Raw genomic sequence first — 20,745 nt, forward strand, 5'->3', positions numbered from 1 at the left:
AACTTTCAAGGTATTTCCTTTCCGGATGAAATGCGCTCGGAACATGACACGAAAGGTTCTTCACCCAAAAACCATTTCTACAATCACTGAATCGAAGAATTACTCAAGAGTCGGTTGAATATGTTATCGATGACTAAAATCTCTATTATGTATTTGTGTTATGTCTATCAAAATTACGAAAATACGCTATGAGCTTATAAACCAACCTAACACATTATATTCAGATTAAACGATTGTTTTCATCTTAAGGGGGGAGATTCCATCTTAAGTGGGAAGACACAAAGTCATGACAGACATAGGCTGTCGCCGGGCATTGATTGAAATCAATGGCGAAAGTTGAAAACTTCTGCTGGCTTTGGATTCTGGAACACGAATCTCTTGCTTACGAGGCAGATGCTGAGACCACTAAGTATTCCTGACACAGTGGTCATTGTATCTGCACGGAATATCCTAGCACACCTCTTCTCAGACTTAAATTCTCGGATAACCACACGGTTCCTAAGTAGTTCAAAAATGGTTCAAATGGCTCTGAGCACTATGGGACTAAACTTATGAGGTCATCAGTCCCCTAGAACTTAGAAATACTTAAACCTAACTAACCGAAGGACATCACACACATCCATGCCCGCGGCAGGATTCGAACCTGCGACCGTAGCGGCCTCGCGATTCCTGACTGTAGCGCCTAGAACCGCACGGCCATTCCGGCCGGCTCCTAAGTAGTGCCCTTGCCGCTTATCCTAATTATTCGCAACATTTTTCACAAATATACGTGTTGTGTATGTGATTTCTGTTCTTTTTGACGTGTCCAAAAGGAAAGACAACGCTTATGGGAAGAAACGCTGCGAGTAATGAAGATAATAGGCAAGGGGCAATACTTTAATAAAGCGTGGACAATTTGACAATTTGGGTCAGATGGGAGGCGTGCAATTACAATGACCATTGTGTCTGGACGGCTTGGTGTTTAGCATATGCCTGCTAAGCAGGACACTTAGTCTCGAATCCAGGCGCAGCATAAATCTTCAGCTTCCCTCACTGATTTCAATCAGTGCACACCTGAAGCTAATATGTCTGATTACTTTTGTTTCTTAATTTATAATGTCTCCTGGATAAAAATGGTGTCTGTTCCGCAAGACATTACCGAAAGCAGGGTTACCACTTATATACTGTGGGTCCCATTTAGCTTGTTTACTCATAAAAACTTTTTTCTGATGTGTTAAATGAACAAGTGTTTCAGCCAATGTTTTTAACATCATTGGGTAGTTCTTGCTGGGAGGTATACGTCTTATGAAATCTTACAGATGTAGGAGATATGGAGTAGACACGAAATTCTTTAAATAAAACCATATATATGATTTTCTGTCAGAACGGTCGCAGTTTGTAGTAATAGACGGAAAGTCATCTAGTAAAACAGAAGTAATATCCAGCGGTCCCCAAGGAATTGTTATGGGCCCTCTATTGTTACTGATCTATGTTAACGACATAAGAGACAATCTGAGTAGCCCTCTTCGATTAATTACTGATGATGCTGTTATTTACCGTCTCGTAAAGTCATCAGATGACCAAAATGAATTGCAAAATGATTTAGATATGATATCTGTTTGGTCCGAAAAGTGGAAATTGGCGGTGACTAAAGAAAAGTGTGAAGTTATTCACATGAGTAGAAAAATAAATCGTCTAAATTTAGATTACCCGATAAATCACACAAATCTGAAAGCTGTGAATTCAACTAAATACTTAGGGATTAAAATTACAATTAGTCTAAGTTGGATCGAAAACATAGATAATATTGTGGGTAGAACAAATCAAAGACTGCTATTCATTAGCAGAACAATTACAAGGTCGAACAGATCTACTAAAGACACTGCTCACACCACACTTGTCCGCCCTATTCTGGAGTATTATTGTGCGGTGTGGCATCCGCATCAGGTGGGACTGACGGATGACATGGAGCAAGTTCAAAGAAGGGAGCTCGTTTTGTACTATCGCGAAATCCGGGAGATAGTGCCACAGATATGATACGTGAATTGGAGTGGCGACTGTTAAAACAAAGGTGTCTTTTGTTGCAACGGGATCTTCTCATGAAATATCAATCACCAGTTTTCTCGTCCAATTGCGAAAATATTGTGTTGGCACCTACATAGAGAGAAATGATCGTCACGATAAGATAAGAGAAATCAGGGCTCCCACAGAAAAAATTAAGTACTCGCTTTTCCCGCACGCCGTTCGAGAGTGGAACGGTAGGAAGACAGCTTGAAGGTGGTTCATTGAACCCTCTGCCAGGCACATTATTGTGAATAGCGGAGTTATCACGTAGATGTATATGTAAATTTTCTTCAAGAATACCTTTTCCCTCTCCAAGAGCTATTCAAGAACATATTACACCGTCTCATTTTATTGACAACAGTAGTATGAACGTGATAAATAATATATAACTTCTCTAACTTAAATACCACTTCACTGCATTTCATTAACTAAAACACTTAACCTCTTCAAGACGCGTTGGAAAATTTTACAAATTACCAATAAATACTGTATGCAACAATACTGCCCTGTAGAGTAACTGGATTTTGTCACTGTTAAGTGCTGTATTACAGTACTTATGACAGTGGAGAAGTAACATGGCCCTTTGTAGTAACTTTTACTGTGGTACTACCACTACATAATATACAGAGCGCTTACATCACATGCTCAAGATGGTTATTATTGGCATTCACACATAGGGTCACTTTGTAGATGTAGTACGCCCTACGCCGTGCTTCTACTTCATCTATGATGGCTCTACAAGCATAAATAATGCATTGCTGCGTGTTTTCTGGTGCTATTTATATATCTGTAGACAGCATCCTTGACTGCTCCCCACAGAAAAATATCCAGCGTTCTAAGGTCCGGAGATCGTGTTGACCAACTATCTGGGCCACCACGTCCAATCCTACTATCCGGGTTTTACAGTTCAGAATTCGTGGTGTTTGTAAGGCGTTATGTGCAGGGCATCCATCATTCTGATACCACATGACCAAACTCTGATTCAGAGGTACGGCGTACCAGATAAACCAGATAACAGGCAGAGCGTGTCTTAAGAATCGAACGTATTGTCTGTCACTTTGGTTGTCATTTACAACGAAAGGCCCGATAATGGTATCTCCAACAATTCCGTACCAAATTAAAGTTCTATGGACTTTGATGCTCTGCCTGTCATAACCATTGTGGGTTTCTGATTGACCAATAAAGCATATTCTCAAGTTGACTTCTCCTTTGTTAGAGATTGACGCCTCTTCAGTAAGAAGAACATGTGAGAAGAAATTAGGATTCGTTAAGAGGTGTCACAGAGCCTACTGACAAAACTGAAGCCTGTTGCCGAAGTCATTTCCATGAAGTTCTTGGTGTAAATGAGTATAGTAAGAATGGAATTTATGACGTTACAAAATCCGATGTGCACCTGTTTTCGAGACACCAACATGTTATTGAAATCGTCGTGTGCTGACTTGAGGATTCATGATTACGGAAGCCAGCACAGCGACCTTAGCAGCTTCGTCTGTTCCTGTTCTACGATGATTTAGAAGTCTTGCATTTAAACTTCCCGTTTCAAGTACACGAGAAGACGACGGCTTGTCAGGGAATCTTCTGCTGTACACTAGTTGTGCCTGAACCTGCACCGAGCTAGGTGACGCAGTGGTTAGACACTGGACTCGCATTCGGGAGGACGACGGTTCAATCCCGCGTCTGGCAATCCTGATTTAGGTTTTCCGTGATTTCCCTACATCACTCCAGGCAAATGCCGGGATGGTTCCTCTGAAAGGGCACGGCCGACTTCCTTCCCCATCCTTCCCTAATCCGATGAGACCGATGACCACGCTGTCTGGTCTCCTTCCCCAAAACAACCAACCAACCTCAACCTGCAGCAAATTACAGAACATATGTACAGCCGGCCGGAGTGGCCGTGCTGTTCTAGGCGCTGCAGTCTGGAACCGAGCGATCGCTACGGTCGCAGGTTCGAATCCTGCCTCGGGCATGGATGTGTGTCATGTCCTTAGGTTAGTCAGATTTAATTAGTTCTAAGTTCTAGGCGACTGATGACCTCAGAAGTTAAGTCGCATAGTGCTCAGAGCCATTTAGATATGTACAGCAGAGCGCAAGATAGATATAATAACGTAATAATCATAATGTTCTGTATCAGCATTGAGCCTAAAAATTCAAGCTATTACAGTATTTCTTGTAAACCTACTTTCTCCGTTGATCAGCAGCATATCTACCTTATCAACATGCGTCTACATCTTACATCATTATACAACAAAAATTTTATTCAAGATGTCTACTTCCACCATGCTGTTAATAAATTATGCTGATGCACGGCTGCACTGGTATACAGTGTACTGTACGCTAAAGCAACAACAAATGAGGTACGCGGGTGGGGGAGAAGTACCTGTGTTTACATGGCTCAGAAATCTTAAAAAAACTCACACCTTTACTACAGCACTACAATCAGTATGCAATGCGTACAATCAAGGCAGTAAACAGCTCGGTTTCTTCGCAACGTGTGTATTCTTTAACGTTTCCACATCTACATGTCATTGACAAAAATCAGTGTGGTACAATTTTGAATAGTTGTGGAACAGGGTAAGTGTATTCTTAAGTAAAATAGACATGATTCCATTTAAAGATTTAACCTCTACCTACATCTGTGAAGATACAATAAAACATATACCCCTAGCAAGAACTACACAGTGATGTTGAAGAAAGTTGGTTGAAACAATTTTTTGTTTGACGCACCGGAAAAAAGTTTTTCGGGTTAACATGGTAAATGGGACAATACAATCTGCGCAAAACCGCCGGAAAAAATTCTGCTTACATATCTACATAAAAAAATTCCATTTTCAAGATAACGTAAACCACAGAAAACACTCAAATGCTCTCATTCCTTTTGAATCCTAACTTGTTTTCATTCAACTCACTTTAGGTCTATCACAGTGAGTATGACCCACAGAAGTTACGAGTTTCTGAATCCCCACTGACGTTTTTGTCCGAAATTTCCTTTGGGTCGTTATTAATCATATTCATGAAGAGTATATTACATATCTCTCACAGTTACGGTACACTTATTTTGGCGAGTACTTTCGAATCGTCTGCTTCATTCACAACCGTCATCAGCTTCATTGGCTGGCTCTGAGCACTATGGGACTTAACAGCTATGGTTATCAATCCCCTAGAACTTAGAACTACTTAAGCCGAACTATCCCAAGGGCATCACACAACACCCAGTCATCAGCTTGATTCTTACTGGTATATTAAACAAATGTATGTTTTGACATCTATCTAGCGTCACTGTGTGATGGATATATTGCCAGTTTTAGATTCTTGTCATTAAGATCAGGCACCTTCAATAAACACCCAGTAGGACAGGATTGAGAATGAACTAGTCGGTTCTAAATTAGTCGGCAAAATGTATGTGCTGCAACTGTGATAGGTTTGTATTAATGTCTCCATTAAATAAAAAGGTTGTTGGTTATACACGAACAAAGTGTTGACATTGCATTACCATAACTGTCGTATTTCTTAATGTGCGCTTTAAAGAACTATACATTTCTTGGTAATTTCTTAAGAAAACTTAATAACTGTTATGCATAAATTTGCAGATGTGTTGGCATATTGTTAATGTTAAAAAACATCCAACTATCATCAAGTCTACAAAGCAGTAGTAATTGCTTTTCTCCACTTTTCTTTGTACTGAAATAAATATTTCTCAGCCTACGACTCGATTAACGTTTTTGTGGTGTAACATTTTTGTGTTTTTGAGTATGAAGCTGTAGCACTGGAATTCATTACGTTCTTTCGTTTTCTTCTCCTGAATCACATTGTATACATTGCTGCAGGACACATGTTGCATTACGAAACATAAACAGTGCTGATGAAATGCCATTTTCTTCCCTTCTCGTTGTCAGTCAGCGTTCACTACTTTTGCAGGCCCCTACACGGCCGCGGCGGGGGTAACTCGAAACAACCCTCACCCTGGCATCAGGGTAGAGGGCGGAAGTGTTTTGCTTGCAGGGCTGGGGTCGCGGCCGCCGGCGACAGTGCGCATGCGCGCGGGGCGGCCCGGGGCCGCGCGCCGGTGGGCGTGGGCGGCGCCGCCTCAGTCCGGCAGGCGCCTTCACCAGCGCCGCACCTCGCCGCACCGCTCACACCTCCGGCCGCACCTGCCCGCCACCTGCGCCGACGTCCGCGCCGTCAGCCAGCGGAAGCAGCCCGCGAAGCGCGCGCCTTGCGCCGCGGCAACCAGCGTCACGCGCCCAGTCGGCACCTATGGGGCCCAGCCTGTGCGGTAGCAGCCCAGGCGGCGACCGGCCGCTCTCGGCGTGCGTGTGAGGTCGCCCGTACTCGCCGTGCAGTCTGCGGGCAGAAAAATTCGGCCCCCGGTTCATGCCCTTCGTGTGTAGCTCTGTCTGACTACTGTAGAAGTGCTATGCGGGACCTGTTCAGTGACTCTCAGTGATCCTCCGGGTGTTGGGGTACCTCACGTACTGACAGTGATGGCCTGCGTTGTGGGTTGTGCCACCGTGGCCGGCATCGTCTGGTTGGTGTTCGCCGGACCCGCTGCACGTCCCGGTGAGTTATGCTACGCTACATAATTTTATTTTATTAATTCTTAACAAGTAATTAATCGTGGTTATGACTTGTTATTCGCACTTCAGCTTCCTCATCGCGCATGCAAGTTGTACTCTAACTGATACGCAGGAAACACTGGACCCATTAAAATCCTTCCGAATGTAATGCCGTTTCATCTCACATTATATGTGAAAAAACTGAAATAACTGACAGTTCGGTCATGCTGCCGCCAGCATCCTCAGGGCGCAGAGTAACATGGCTATGAAGTTAACGGCTTCAATATATTGCCTTTATAATAGTGTTACAGGATTACCGATGTGAAGACACCGTTAGAAACGCGATATACTGAAGTACGTGCTCTACAGATAAGTTAGTCTATGGAATGAAGAAGGCCGCCTTAAGAGCGTACGAAACACCAGTTATATTAGCATTTGAGCATTTGCAGTGTTTTGTGAAACGACATATCAGTAAAAACAGAAGGATTTTACTGAGACTGAGATCGTTCATGGAAGACTATATTGTACTGCTCATTGGTGTGAAAAATTTTATTTCTCTAAAACAATTTCTTTGGCGCCTAAGGAGCGCTGTAACATGTTTTGAATTTGAACGTATGACATTCCTTTCCTAATCACTAAATCTCGCTTCCGAAAGTATTGTGGTTGATTACTACAGAACGCACATCGGTAACTGATTACAGAACGAATAAGTGTTTTGGTCTTGAGTAATCCGATGTGAATGGTCACGAAGAGGCGCGGAATGTATGGCAATGTTATATAAACTGTCATAGTTACTGAGAAGTTGGGGATCACAATACTGAATATCATTATTAAAATAACATATAGTCAACTATGTGTTCGTAGTTTAGTCAAGCATTACCTTCTGTCTGAATTCCTCTTTCTCTTTTGTATGTCGTCCTTCCACCATTTCCCTCACAACGGGATTCACGTATCAACAATGTAGCAATAACGATTAACATCTCTGTACAAATCTTTATAACGATGCATAACGTTGTTGTTTGTACAAGTACCTGCATCTTAACTACAGTTGATACATAAAAATACCAAATACAACTGCTAATTCCATCCAGCATAAAAATGTAGTAATTAAAAATATAGCGAATCCTTCAGCATGTAATTATCTATTATTGTTACGTGAAGAAACGAATGATTACAAAGCTCCAGAAGGTAATGTTTCAAAAAGTAAACTATTTTGACACTCCAGGATGAGATTTTCACTCTGCAGCGGAGTGTGCGCTGATATGAAACTTCCTGGCAGATTAAAACTGTGTGCCCGACCGAGACTCGAACTCGGGACCTTTGCCTATCGCGGGCAAGTATTCTGCAGTGTTCACCTATGCCAAAAAGGCATCAGGTTCAGGATTCTGTTGTGAGATACAAGGCTATTCACTTACTACTTTTTTCTGCTCAGCTGTATTTATTGATTTCTTTATTTACCTGCAGTCGATTTCGACGCAACAACGGCTTCATCTTCAGTCATTTTAAGGAGTGTTATCCACGTAAAACGTCATTGAAGGTTGATAATGATAATCTGAAAACTGTGAGACTTTGTCTCCAGAAAGTTGTTAATTCTGATTGCTGCTCTGTTGATACTTGAAACACTGTCGCCATGGAATAAAAGTCATGATGACAAGTAAATTGGGAAACAGTAACTCAAACAGCAGGTATTACTTAAATATGATCCCACAGGTCATTTTCCCTTACGGTAGACAAGTGAATGTTAGAGTTACCACACTAGATAAAGCCAATATAGCATATATTACTGTACTTTTCTGCCGAATGTTGACATCGTAATTGCTTTGAAACGTACATAAAGTAACTAAAAAGCAGCAAACACATATGAGTTGATGAAAAATAACAAGAAAACAGCCTTTATACTCCACAGCCAAAAATTTAACAGCTGAGGTCCCTCAGATCAATTTGAAAACGTTACCTAGCGGCGTTCTTTCTGCGATCACTGAGATGGCATATATATAGAAATAGGGAAATATGTCGCATTGGTTCCTAAATCAATATACAGCGAGCAGCGAGTAGGGCATGAGGATGAAACACGATTATGTTCAAACTACTTTTTAAATCTGATAACGGTTACGTACGCGACAGCCATCCCATTTTTGCGCGTATCTGCAATTAGAATGCTTATGATCAAGGAAGGATATGGTACAGCGTAAACAACCGCTGTGTGATTGCTTGTTGTCCCACTGCTCTCGCGTCTGTTACATTATTTCATGGGAAAATGCTGAAAGTGGTAGAGTATACAAAATTTATTTCACCTGATGCGGTGACGCATCTTTCTGAGCAAACCCAGGAAACGTCACTTCCGAAATTAAATGTGCTCTCGCTTCTTCATTCTGTATCGCTCTCTACATGACCATAATTTATATCATTCTTTCCTTCTTCCTTGTTTTTAATTTTGTGAGTGGTTTGTGTACCTACCAGAATGTTGTCTGTAAGAAGAAAAATTCTCATGATCCTGCTCTTTTAGACACTTACCACGACAATAGCAAAGTTACAATATTCATTGTTTTGCTCTTGTATTGTTTCAATAAAGGACCAAAGATGTAAAAGACCTATTCAAAGAAATTATTTTTGATCTCTCAACTGTGACCTACAGTGACGACAATATGATCTTTCTGTTACCAGTAATTGTTATAGAACAAACTTTTTGTGTTACTGAATCTCAGAAAAAGAAAGAAAATCGGTCATTCTGCATCGTGTCAGTTGACAGACCCAAGTCCAAAGTTTGCTTGCTATTCAACAGTGAAATAATGCGCTTCTGTGAGAGCAGTGAACTCATCTTACTCCAGGTACTAACTGAAATAAGGTTTACAACTTATCGCAGGTGTCAATGTATGAAATAACGCTGAAAGAAATCCATTAAATTTTTTTGTATTCTGTGAAAATGCTAATGTGCTGCCTGTAAGATTCCTACGTTCGTAAGAAATACTTGTTATTTACATTTCATGCTCACATAACACCGACAGCAGACGGAGTAGAATTCCGGCAAATAGTAGATCGTTCAAAACCAGAAATGTCGGTGACGTGAATTGATCGCTAGACATTTAATTAATACTATCGACCCAGAAAGTTATGCATTATAGGTAAAGACACTATTACAGATGTATCCTTTTATTATCTTTGTCTTTTCAATTCTCATTGTCTCTTTTTCTCTGTTCGAATTGTACGGAACACGTAGTAAATTTTATACTGTCGAAGGCGTAATCCACGAAGTTTCACCTTTTTATTACCAGCGTCTATCAGAAATCGCAGAGGAATGCTTCAATCAGTATTTGTTTTTCTACTTTGCAGACATCACAGTAGATTTCTCTTACTGGTGTATTCCGAACACAGTGATTTTAAATACTGTGAAGAATCGCTTCCATCACTTACAAGCTTACTCAAGACAACATTACTAGTTATGAACACTGGGGTCATTCGTTCTGAACTCTCAGAAAGTAAAGGGCCACTCAGTCTTAATTTTGCAAAATTATATTCGCTTTAGTGGTTTAGTGTTTCTAGAAACGCTACAAATTTAGCTCAAGTCTCCATATTGTCCAGTATCTCTTGTTTTCATTCCTGCAATTAATGGGTTGACGTGCCTTCTAATTAATCTTAATATGAACTAAAATGGTAGTTACCTCCTACCTAGGGACGTATAGGTAGTTATTAATTTCAGCTACGAAGGTGCCACTTGATTCTATGAGTGTATTCTTTCTATGGTGCGAGGATAAAATATTCTGTTTATCAAATCTATACATGATTGTCTTAATGGGATTGCCGCGATCGTTCTTTTAATAAAAATATGGCATTTAAGTCTTTGATCGCTATTTTTTATTTTCAATGACAGCGAACCGAATGGGTTATGACAGCGAAACGATAGTTCTGTACTGACAAGTTACTCTGTAACTGCTATATATGATCTGAAAATGGGCAGCTAGCCTGAAACCGGTCATTGAAAATAAAAAATATCGATCAAAGACTGAAATGCCATTTTTTTTAATATTCTGTTGTAGTGTATAGTCACAAGTAACTAAACGATCCTTCTAATACTTTCCGATGTGATTGTCATAATTACTCAATTCCAGTCTGCTTTTTTCACTTGTAATACTCAGAAACACCTTCTCGAAAGAAGACGAAGTAAATATTTCAGAAATCGCATCAAGAACAGCTGCCAGCATGAGTAACGTAGAAATGGATATTCTAGGAGTAGTGAAGCAAATTAAATCACTTAATGTGAGCAAGTCTTCTGATCCAGACTATAATTCAATTAATTCCTTTCAGGGTATGCTGATGAAATAGCTCCGTACTTAACCATCATATACAACCGTTGGCTCTCCGGAACTTCCGTACCCACATGCTGGAAAGATGCGCAAGTCACACTAATATTCAAGAAAGGCAGTAGGAGTAAACCATCAAATTACATGGCCCACATCATTAATGTCTATATGCAACAGGCTTTCAGAACATGTATTGTGTTCGAACATTACGAATTACCTCGGAGAAAACGGTCTATTGACACACATTCAACACGGATTTAGAAAACATCGTTCCTGTGAAACACAACTAGCTCTTTACTCGCTTGAAGTGTTGAGTGCTATTGACAAGGGACTTCAAATTGATTCCGTATTTCTGGATTTCCGGAGGGCTTTTGACACTGTTTCACCCGAGCAGCTTGTAGTCAAACCGCGTGCTTACGGAAATTCGTCTCAGTTATGTGACTGGATTCGAGATTTCCAGTCAGAGAGGTCACAGATCGTAGTAATTGACGAAAAGTCCTATAGTAAGACAGAAACGATTTCATGCTTTCTCCAAGGTAGTTTTATAGGCCATTTTCTGTTTCTTATCTATATAAACGATTTGTGAGACAAACTGAGCAGCCGTCTTAGATTGTTTGCAGATGACGCTGTCATTTGTCGACTAGTAAAGTAATCAGAAGACAAAAAAGAATTGCGAAAATTGACAATTGACCCTAACTAACCAAGCGTGTTAAGGCATCCACATGAGTGCAAGAAACTTTTAACATCGGTTACACGATAAGTCAGTCGACTCTAAAGGCCGTAAACTCAACTAAATACCTAGAAATTACAATTACGAACAACTTAAATTGGAAGTAACACATATAAAATGTTGTGGGGAAGGATAACCAAAGACTAAGTTTCATTGGTAGGACACTTAGACAATGCAACAGATCTACTAAGGAGACTGCCTGCACTACTCTTCTCCGTCCTCTTCTAGAATACTGCTGCGCGGTGTGGTATCCTTCGTAGGTAGGATGGACGGAGTACATTGAAAAAGTTCAGAGTAGGCTATCACTTTTTGTATTATCGCGAAATAGGGAAGAGAGTGACACTGAAATGATACAGGATTTGCAATGGCCCTCATTTAAAAAAGGCGTTTTTCGTTGCGAAGCAATCTTCTCACAAAACTCAAATCTCCAACTTTCTCCTCTGATTGCGAAAACATTTTTTTGATGCCAACCTATATAGGGAGAAACAATCACCGTTGCAAAACAATGGAAATCAGAGCTCGCACAGAATGATATAGGTGTTCGTTCTTTCCGTGCGCTATACGAGATTGGAATAATAGGGAATTGTGAAGGTGGTTCGATGAACCCTCTGCCAGACACTTAAATGTGATATGCAGAATATCCATGTAGATATAGATGTAGGGTAATAATGTGCATGATATTAGGTTTTATATTAATCATATTGTGCTTAGAAACAAAAAACTCTGACGAACACGCTTATAAAATTTCACAAGGAAAATGATTAAAACTGAATTTTAGTTTCAGTTGTCTGTTTACTCTCAAGCAGGATTCTCATGCTTTCCAACGATTACTTAATGGAGTGATGACACTGAAAACGGTCTCTACGAATTACACCATCTGTCGCACCTTGGATAACAACTGTATGTACTCATCCAAAAACCATAGGGATTCTTGGTGTAGTATCATTGCCACAGATGCTACTACAACGCCGCACCAAAGCCAGGTTGGAAGCCGACCACAGCGCACTCCAGCGGGCTGTGCATCTCGACGGAACTGGAGTGTGGCTTGTTCACTTTTTAGCTAGATTTCAACCTAGGCAGACGCACTTTCATAATCGGCCCTCAGCCACTTCTGTTTGCATTGATTCTCTGAGGAGGACCATCAGGCTTAGTACCTGAGAGTATGTTGTGTTAGTTATAGCCGTAGCTGCAGCCCTACAAACTACTGAAGATAAGTAATTTTCATTGTACTATGTGTTTCTTGAATAATAAACCTTCTCTCTAACAGTGTGCCGTACCGCATATTATTGCAACCTTTACTTCAGCTCCTACCAAGCCGGCCTCCCACTCATTTGTATTTAGTAACGAGCAGAAAACACCCACGGGTTTTGTGCCTGTAAACAGTGAGACACAATACTGGGACTAAAGAGTGGATGGGAATCAGAATTCTATATATAAGTTGGATAAGCTGTCCTGTAGACAGGTTGGTTATATAAAATACCAACGTAATGCAACAAATATGTTACCCATAAAGAGGAATACATACTGACATACTCAAATTAGTTCTTGTACGATAGGAAGATTCTGTGTATTCATATTACTTTTAACAATACAACGAAACTAAAGCGCACGAATGCCTCGTAGCTACAGGAATACGAAAAGGCAGAAATATGTGCGTGTGTGTGCGTGTGTGTGTGTGTGTGTGTGTGTGTGTGTGTGATGTGTGTTTGTGTTTGTGTGTGTGTATGTATGAGTAGTTATGTGTTACGTGTGTGCAGAGTAACGTTGAACGCTTGCTCCACTTCTACAGTGTACCTCCGATTCCTTGGCGATGCTGCGGTCGGTACTCTCGATGTATATTTATATCAGCATGATTACAATTCACACTTAATGCCTAGCATCCGGTCCATAGAACCATATTCAGACAAATTCTCTACCGTTGCAAGGTAAGCGAAAACGGATGCTTGCAACCTACTTATGCTAATGTTGTTGCAGGTCTTGTCTGTACGGTTTTAAATGCTTTTAATGCATATATCGACTTTATATTTGGCATTTTGCGCTTAATGCAACTGTTGCTAATGTAATTTAGAACCGTCTTTATGACATCGTCTAACCCGATTTCTACGTTTAAGGTACTTAATGCGAACACTGGAGGCATGGCATCATGATGTGATCTAATACATACATTACGAGTTGTAGGTGAACGTGAGATCTCGGTGAACAGAATGGGTGGAAGGACTGGGTGCTTCTTTTTGTTGTACACCTAAACAGATAGGCGAATAGAATAATATTTAACTGGTAACATCAATCACACAAAGATGCAACAGATTTTTTTACGTATAAAACAGCTAGTGTCAATACTAGAGTCACAATTCTGCCACGAAGAAATGTGACTGCCAATTACTTATACTTTTATTTACTGTTTTCAAAATAGCACCTTAAGGTTATGGAAACGCGAACGATCGTGGTGCAAGAGTACGAAACAAAACATATGATTACAGCTCGCTCAATCTCTTTTCGGAGGGAAAGAAAACTGTTTAATTCACATTGATTTCGGGTCGATTGTTAACAAGTATGTCGACATTTAATATCGGTAGCAAACGCTGACGTAATACGGTGAAAACTTCCGAGAACTATATTGGAGGAACTGTGGATTGACAACATCAGTTTCAGATTTGTCACACACAGGTTAACTGAGAACAGGAAACAAGACGCGCAGGAATTGACGCAGATTTAGTTGACTAGTTTTCTGAAGATAGTGATGAGATCTGAAACTTTTTTTTATTTTTTACAGAGTAGGATAGATAAGCATCACGGAACACGTGTACACCTATCTACATCATATTATGACGAACATCCAGAAACGCTATGACACTCAGAACCTTCTAACATGCATTTTCTTCGGTTTTTATGATTCTTACTCAATGAGCCCCAAATAAAAACTCTCTAGGAATCGGAAAGCACAATCGTATATGAACCAAACAGTAGTTCCCTGTTAAAAGCTACTTGTCATGGTAGATAATTATTGGTACATTTTATTGTACCAGAGAATATACTTTTTTATTGGAAGACTAGAACCAAGTGCAGTCTATTTTGTGATAATGACGAGAAAGACACCTGACGGAGAATTGGAGACTTTCAACTGCGTGTGTCGTGTAGTTATGATACGATACTTCTATGAGGGCTCAGATTGCGCTCTACTATGAAGGCAGCCTATTGTTAGAACGATATGTTGTGTAATAAACAGACCACTAGGGAAAATTGATTAACTTTTGTGCTGTCTTCTGCATACGCTCCTGTAATTGAAGGAGTGCAAAGTCAGTACTCGACAGATAAAGTAGTTACAACCACCTTTAGAATCAAAAGTCTCGACACCTCCGTTTACGTATTATCGTACGGATGATTGATTGTGCTTTGTCCTAGTCATCCAATCAAAATTATCGACGGAAATGGGAATCGCGCTCTGTCACGTTGATAGTCATATTCTGCAGCCGATTTATAACAGATATATTACAGAGTAAATTGTCATTTGCGAATTTCATCCTCTGATTTTCTTCGAAGAACAGGCTTATAGTCTGTTCCTTCTTCACAAAAGCCATCTTTTCCTTGGTCATCCTGTATCTTTCTTTCCTTTAGGTCTGTACTCTGTTAGTTATCTACTTACTCATCCGTTCATGGTTCTTTGAATATGCGTCTTTCATTTGGCGATCTAGTAGTCTGTTCTTTCATTTATTCAAAATACATTTCATTCTCTCCTTATGTCACAATTATTTATTTTATCTCTCAGAGTATATCCTTTTCCTTTCCTTAAACATTTCATTTCAGCTGATTGTATCCTTGTTTGGTCTTTTTTAATTATTGTCCAGGTCTCACTTCCGTATATGTGCGGAGGTGTAGCTTTTACTTCGTAAAATTATGTTTTCGGCCTCACCTGGCCTTATTCGCTATATAGATAAACTGATTTATTCACTTGAGGTCTCGTTGTTGTTGTGGTCTTCAGTCCTGAGACTGGTTTGATGCAGCTTTCCATGCTACTCTATCCTGCGCAAGTTTCTTCATCTCCCAGTACTTACTGCAACCTACATCCTTCTGAATCTGCTTAGTGTATTCATCTCTTCGTCTCCCTCTCCGATTTTTACCCACCACGCTGCCCTCCAATGCTAAATTTGTGATCCCTTGATGCCTCAGAACATGCCCTATCAAACGGTCCCTTCTTCTTGTCAAGTTGTAACACAAACTTCTCTTCTCCCCTTTTCTATTCAATACTTCCTCATTACTTACGTGATCTACCCATCTAATCTTCAGTATTCTTCTGTAGCACCACACTTAGAAAGCTTCTATTCTCTTCTTGTCCAAACTAGTTATCGTCCATGTTTCACTTCCATACATGGCTACACTCCATACAAATACTTTCAGAAACGACTTCCTGACAATTTAAATCTATACTCGATGTTAACAAATTCCTCTTTTTCAGAAACTCTTTCCTTGCCATTGCCTCTCTACTTCGACCATCATCAGTTATTTTACTCCCTAAATGGCAAAACTCCTTTACTACTTTAAGTGTCTCATTTCCTAATCTAATACCCTCACCATCACCCGACTTAATTCGACTACATTCCATGATCCTTGTTTTGCTTTAGTTGATGTTCATCTTATAACCTCCTTTCTAGACACTGTCCATTCCGTTCAACTGCTCTTCCAAGTCCTTTGCTATCTCTGACAGAATTACAATGTCATCGGCGAACCTCAAAGATTTTATTTCTTCTCCATGGATTTTAATACCTACTCCGAATCTTTCTTTTGCTTCCTTTATTGCTTGCTCAATATACAGATTGAATAACATCGGGGAGAGGCTACAACCCTGTCTCACTCCCTTCCCAACAACTGCTCATGTCCCTCGACTCTTATAACTGACATCTGGTTTCTGTACAAATTGTAAATAGCCTTTCTCTCCCTGTATTTTACCCCTGACACCTTTAGAATTTCAAAGAGAGTATTCCAGTCAACATTGTCGAAAGCTTTCTCTAAGTCTACAAATGCTAGAAACGTAGGTTTGCCTTTCCTTAATCTTTCTTCTAACATAGGTCGTAGGGTCAGTATTGCCTCACGTGTTCCAACATATCTTCCCCCAGGTCGACTTCTACCAGATTTTCCATTCGTCTGTAAGGGATTCACGTTAGTATTTTGCAGCTGTGACTTATTAAACTGATAGTTCGGTAATTTTCGCTTCTGTCAACACCTGCTTTCTCTGGGTTGGAATTATTATATTCTTCTTGAAGTCTGAGGGTATTTCGCTTGTCTCATACATTTTGCTCATCAGATGGTAGAGTTTTGTCATGGCTGGTTCTCCCAAGGCCGTCAGTAGTTCTAATGGAATGTTGTCTACTCCCGGGGCCTTGTTTCGACTCAGGTCTTTCAGTCCTCTGTCAAACTCTTCACGCAGTATCGTATATCCCATTTCATCTTCACCTACATCCTCTTCCATTTCCATAATATTGTCCTCAACTACATCGCCCTTGTATAGACCCTCTATATACTCCTTCCACCTTTCTGCTTTCCCTTCTTTGCTTAGAACTGGGTTTCCATCTGAGCTGTTGATATTCATACAAATGGTTCTCTTTTCTCCGAAGGTCTCTTTAATTTTCCTGTAGGCAGTATCTATCTTACACCTAGTGAGATAAGCCTGTACATCCTTACATTTGTCCTCTAGCCATCGCTGCTTAGCAGTTTTGCACTTCCTGCCGATTTATGTTCCTTCAGCAGGAGGTGGTCAGCTATTCTAGCCGGTTTGTTATTAATTATTCGTGCTTACAATTCACAGTCAGTGTGAAGAGACTTTACCAGTGCAGTTTTCACAAGCATTTCTAGTGCCACTTTTATAGAATTTTTTACTTCTACCAGTCTTCAAGAGTCTGGTACAGTCTTCCATTTTCAACATTCATTTATTAAAAGCTACAGTCTCAGTATAAATATTAATCCTCCTCTTTTGATAAAGACTGCATTAACAGTATCGGAGTTTGCTCAATTTCTGTTCTTTATCTACTCTAATGCTTCTTTTATGTCTTCGAATGTAATATTACCTTCTGGATATACTTCACTATCTTGTTTTCTGGGTCTGATTCCGTTAGTTCAATTTTATCATTGCTTTCTACCTGTAATATTGGATAGCGTTTTATCTTCATTTTTTTGCCTCTTACGTTCAATCGTGTAGAATCTTTTTCCTGTTTGTTTGGGTGATGGAGGAATTAATAAGCTGTCTCTTTTCTACGAAGGACATCATGTTCAATCTTTCACATCATTCTATCCCAGGATTCTTGACGGACTCCTCACACTGTTTCCTTAGCATAGCTACGTTCTCCTTTACATTGCGCCTTTGTTTTGTATGTATTGTGCTGTAGATTTGTAATGCAAGCTTTTGGTTTCTCTCTCATGCATTTCCCAATTCTTTACTTCATAATTTGACACCATTGCTCCTCCTAATTTCTTTTTCTTCCTTATTGCCTCCGTCATCGTTTAGATCAGATACGCTTTTACGTTTTCTCAATCTAAATTTATATTGTTTTCTCTAAATTTATTTTGTAAATAGTGTGCGAGTCTAAACTCCTGCAACATAAATAACGCACGCCTCAACTTAATGAAGATCGATTCTGTGAGAGATTACTAAGTGCGCTGCCTGTCTTCAGTCATTATATCTAATCAGAACTAAACGATTTAAGCCTGAAACTGCAAGACACAGGAGTGCGAAGATTCTCAATTGTTATGAAACTCTCAGCTTACATCGTATTAAAGTTTTTACACAGTAGAACTGTTCTCTGATGGGACTTTGGACTCAGTCCAGTAGCTTTATCTCTGACTCACGGTGAAAATATTACAAAGACTAAAATTCGGTAAAATGTATTCCAAATGATAAATTGAAAGGTGAAATATGAAACACCATACAGTATTTAAATCAAAGCTGGATTTTTTTAACACGTTTCCCGTTGTTATGTGACAGAATGAAAAACTATTGGTCACTTACTCAGGCGACTGTAGATAGCATTACGTAATTTCTCACATAGTTTCGATTATGGAGACCCATATATTCAGGAACTCCCCAGCGATAAGGTGATAGTTCCATCACTATTATCATTACACTGTCTTAATTTGACATTATCAATTGCGATTGGGTGACTGCTAAACTAGTCTTAATGAAACAAAGACACAGTCCAGGTATTAAGATAAGGTATTATCTTTTCTACAGTTCGAATCAGTTTCAGAATGACAACTGAGTAATCTGTTTGGAATATTACAAATTCGATGATTATTTTCATGGTCTGGCGTTGTATTTATGGCACTGGTTGAAATATGCATTTGTAAATGGCTGCAAAAGCATGTGCAGAACTTAAACTATTTCATAGTTGAGGTGTGATTGTCATGTATACCCATTCGCAGAATTTCGGATATTTGTGTAACATACTAAAAAAGAAGTCCCGAAGCTGACTTGTATCGACTTCTGTACCCAAGCACGAAACACATCTGCGGTAAAATTACACTGCACATTGAAAGTGTTTTTAAGAATCTTAATTGCTTTCATATGGATCAAAATTGAGTCACTGCTTGTTTCGTCCGAAACGTGGACGTTGGTGTTCGTCTGGTATATCAGTGACAACGTGAAATCGGAATTCTGGGCTTTTGCATACCATAACCTTCACAGCCTATAACACGCGTACATTTATGAGTGTATGGGAAATTAAAGGTCATGGAGAAAACACCATGAAATTCGTACGGTGGTCGTCACTGACGTCATTGACGTTTTCTCCTGTTCAAAGATGGCTGGAAATTTTATTTATTTGCGAGCATTACAGGTGTAATAGCAAATAATCAAATACTGTCACAATTTTTTAAGAGATGTGTTACATTCCGCATAAGGAAAAGATAAGCAGCTGCAATCATGTAGTACCAATAGATCAAATAAAATTAGACATAAGTCGTACTTGTGTTGCACAAGAGCTGTTATGCTCAATGATGAATCGTATTTTGGTACGAAGAGAGTCAATGTCTACTTCTATGTGAATCTTAAAAGTCAGTATTCATGATTTTCATTTTAGTCCTTTCATCTGCCTCTGTATTCGCCACTGCAGTGCTCTCTCTGGAGTATCTGTTTGCGGGCAGACGTAGTACCAAATCTATAGCAATTTTTCATCTCGTTAGTGTGGTGGAAGAGAGGCAACTGCTGTTCCGCGTAAATATAAAGTGAGCAAAAATGGTTATGGCGCTGCTGTAACGATGTTCGAAGAGATTTGTACCACGTTAGGGCCACTCTCAAACAACATTCGACTGTTATCTCGATTCTCTTTACGGAGCGGTGTGATTATCCTAGTAACTATTTACGATATGGAGCTGATTCTCCCAGTAGCCAACGTGGTTTCGTGTCAACACCTCTGGGTGAACTACGTAAACTATTCGCGTATAAAATATGAAATGCGGAACAGATGTATCGAAAAAAACCTGAACCCATTGATTCTGATTAGGCCATTTCTGTTCCGCCATTTGAAGTTGATAACATCTCCCTTCGTCCATAAACCGAGAATTGGAAATAGGTCACAGAACATGTGACAGGGTGCCATTTGCTAATTGCATACCGGGACTTCAGCTGGATGTGACATTAAAAACTTTACAGTACTGATGGTGGTATAGAGTGGTACAGTAATGCAAATCTAAATAATAAATATTAAAAGAATATAATAATAAATAATATGTTATTGGGACGTATTTACTCCTAGTCATTACTTACAACTGTTCTGAGGTGACTAGCGGTATCACAGCAGTAACATGCCGTCTGTTTATGCAACCACTGGAACAAGCATTTTATTGATTACTCTGAGATCAAAATTTTCCAAGGTTTCTCTACGAATATAGAAGTAAGTGTTTGTAGACCAAATCTACGCAATGAATTACATTCTCGTCACTGGTCCAAAACGAATATGAATCTGTCTTGTTTGACAGTCCAATCTCGACAATACGCTGACCAACAAAAAAGACGATTCACCTAGTTTTCCATCAACCACTAGAAACACTGTACGCTATATTCCTAATTATAGCTTTCGGTAACTATGTCAGAAAAATTTGTAAAATTCGGATATGAAATAATTCGGACCGGAAC

The 20,745-nt window shown here is 39.8% G+C and overlaps 1 protein-coding gene across 1 annotated transcript in view; it reads left to right on the forward strand.

The window, feature by feature from the left end:
- The first annotated feature begins 6,335 nt into the window (after positions 1–6,335).
- Positions 6,336–20,745, forward strand: part of LOC124805143 (zwei Ig domain protein zig-8-like) — a 914,439-nt gene continuing 900,029 nt past the window's right edge. The window contains exon 1 of the mRNA XM_047265610.1: positions 6,336–6,600. Within this exon, the coding sequence (XP_047121566.1) occupies positions 6,525–6,600 (76 nt within the window). The 5' untranslated portion in view covers positions 6,336–6,524. The remainder of the gene's footprint in view (positions 6,601–20,745) is intronic.

The sequence above is a fragment of the Schistocerca piceifrons genome, chromosome 7, assembly GCF_021461385.2.
Source record: "Schistocerca piceifrons isolate TAMUIC-IGC-003096 chromosome 7, iqSchPice1.1, whole genome shotgun sequence".
Classification (NCBI taxonomy): domain Eukaryota; kingdom Metazoa; phylum Arthropoda; class Insecta; order Orthoptera; family Acrididae; genus Schistocerca; species Schistocerca piceifrons.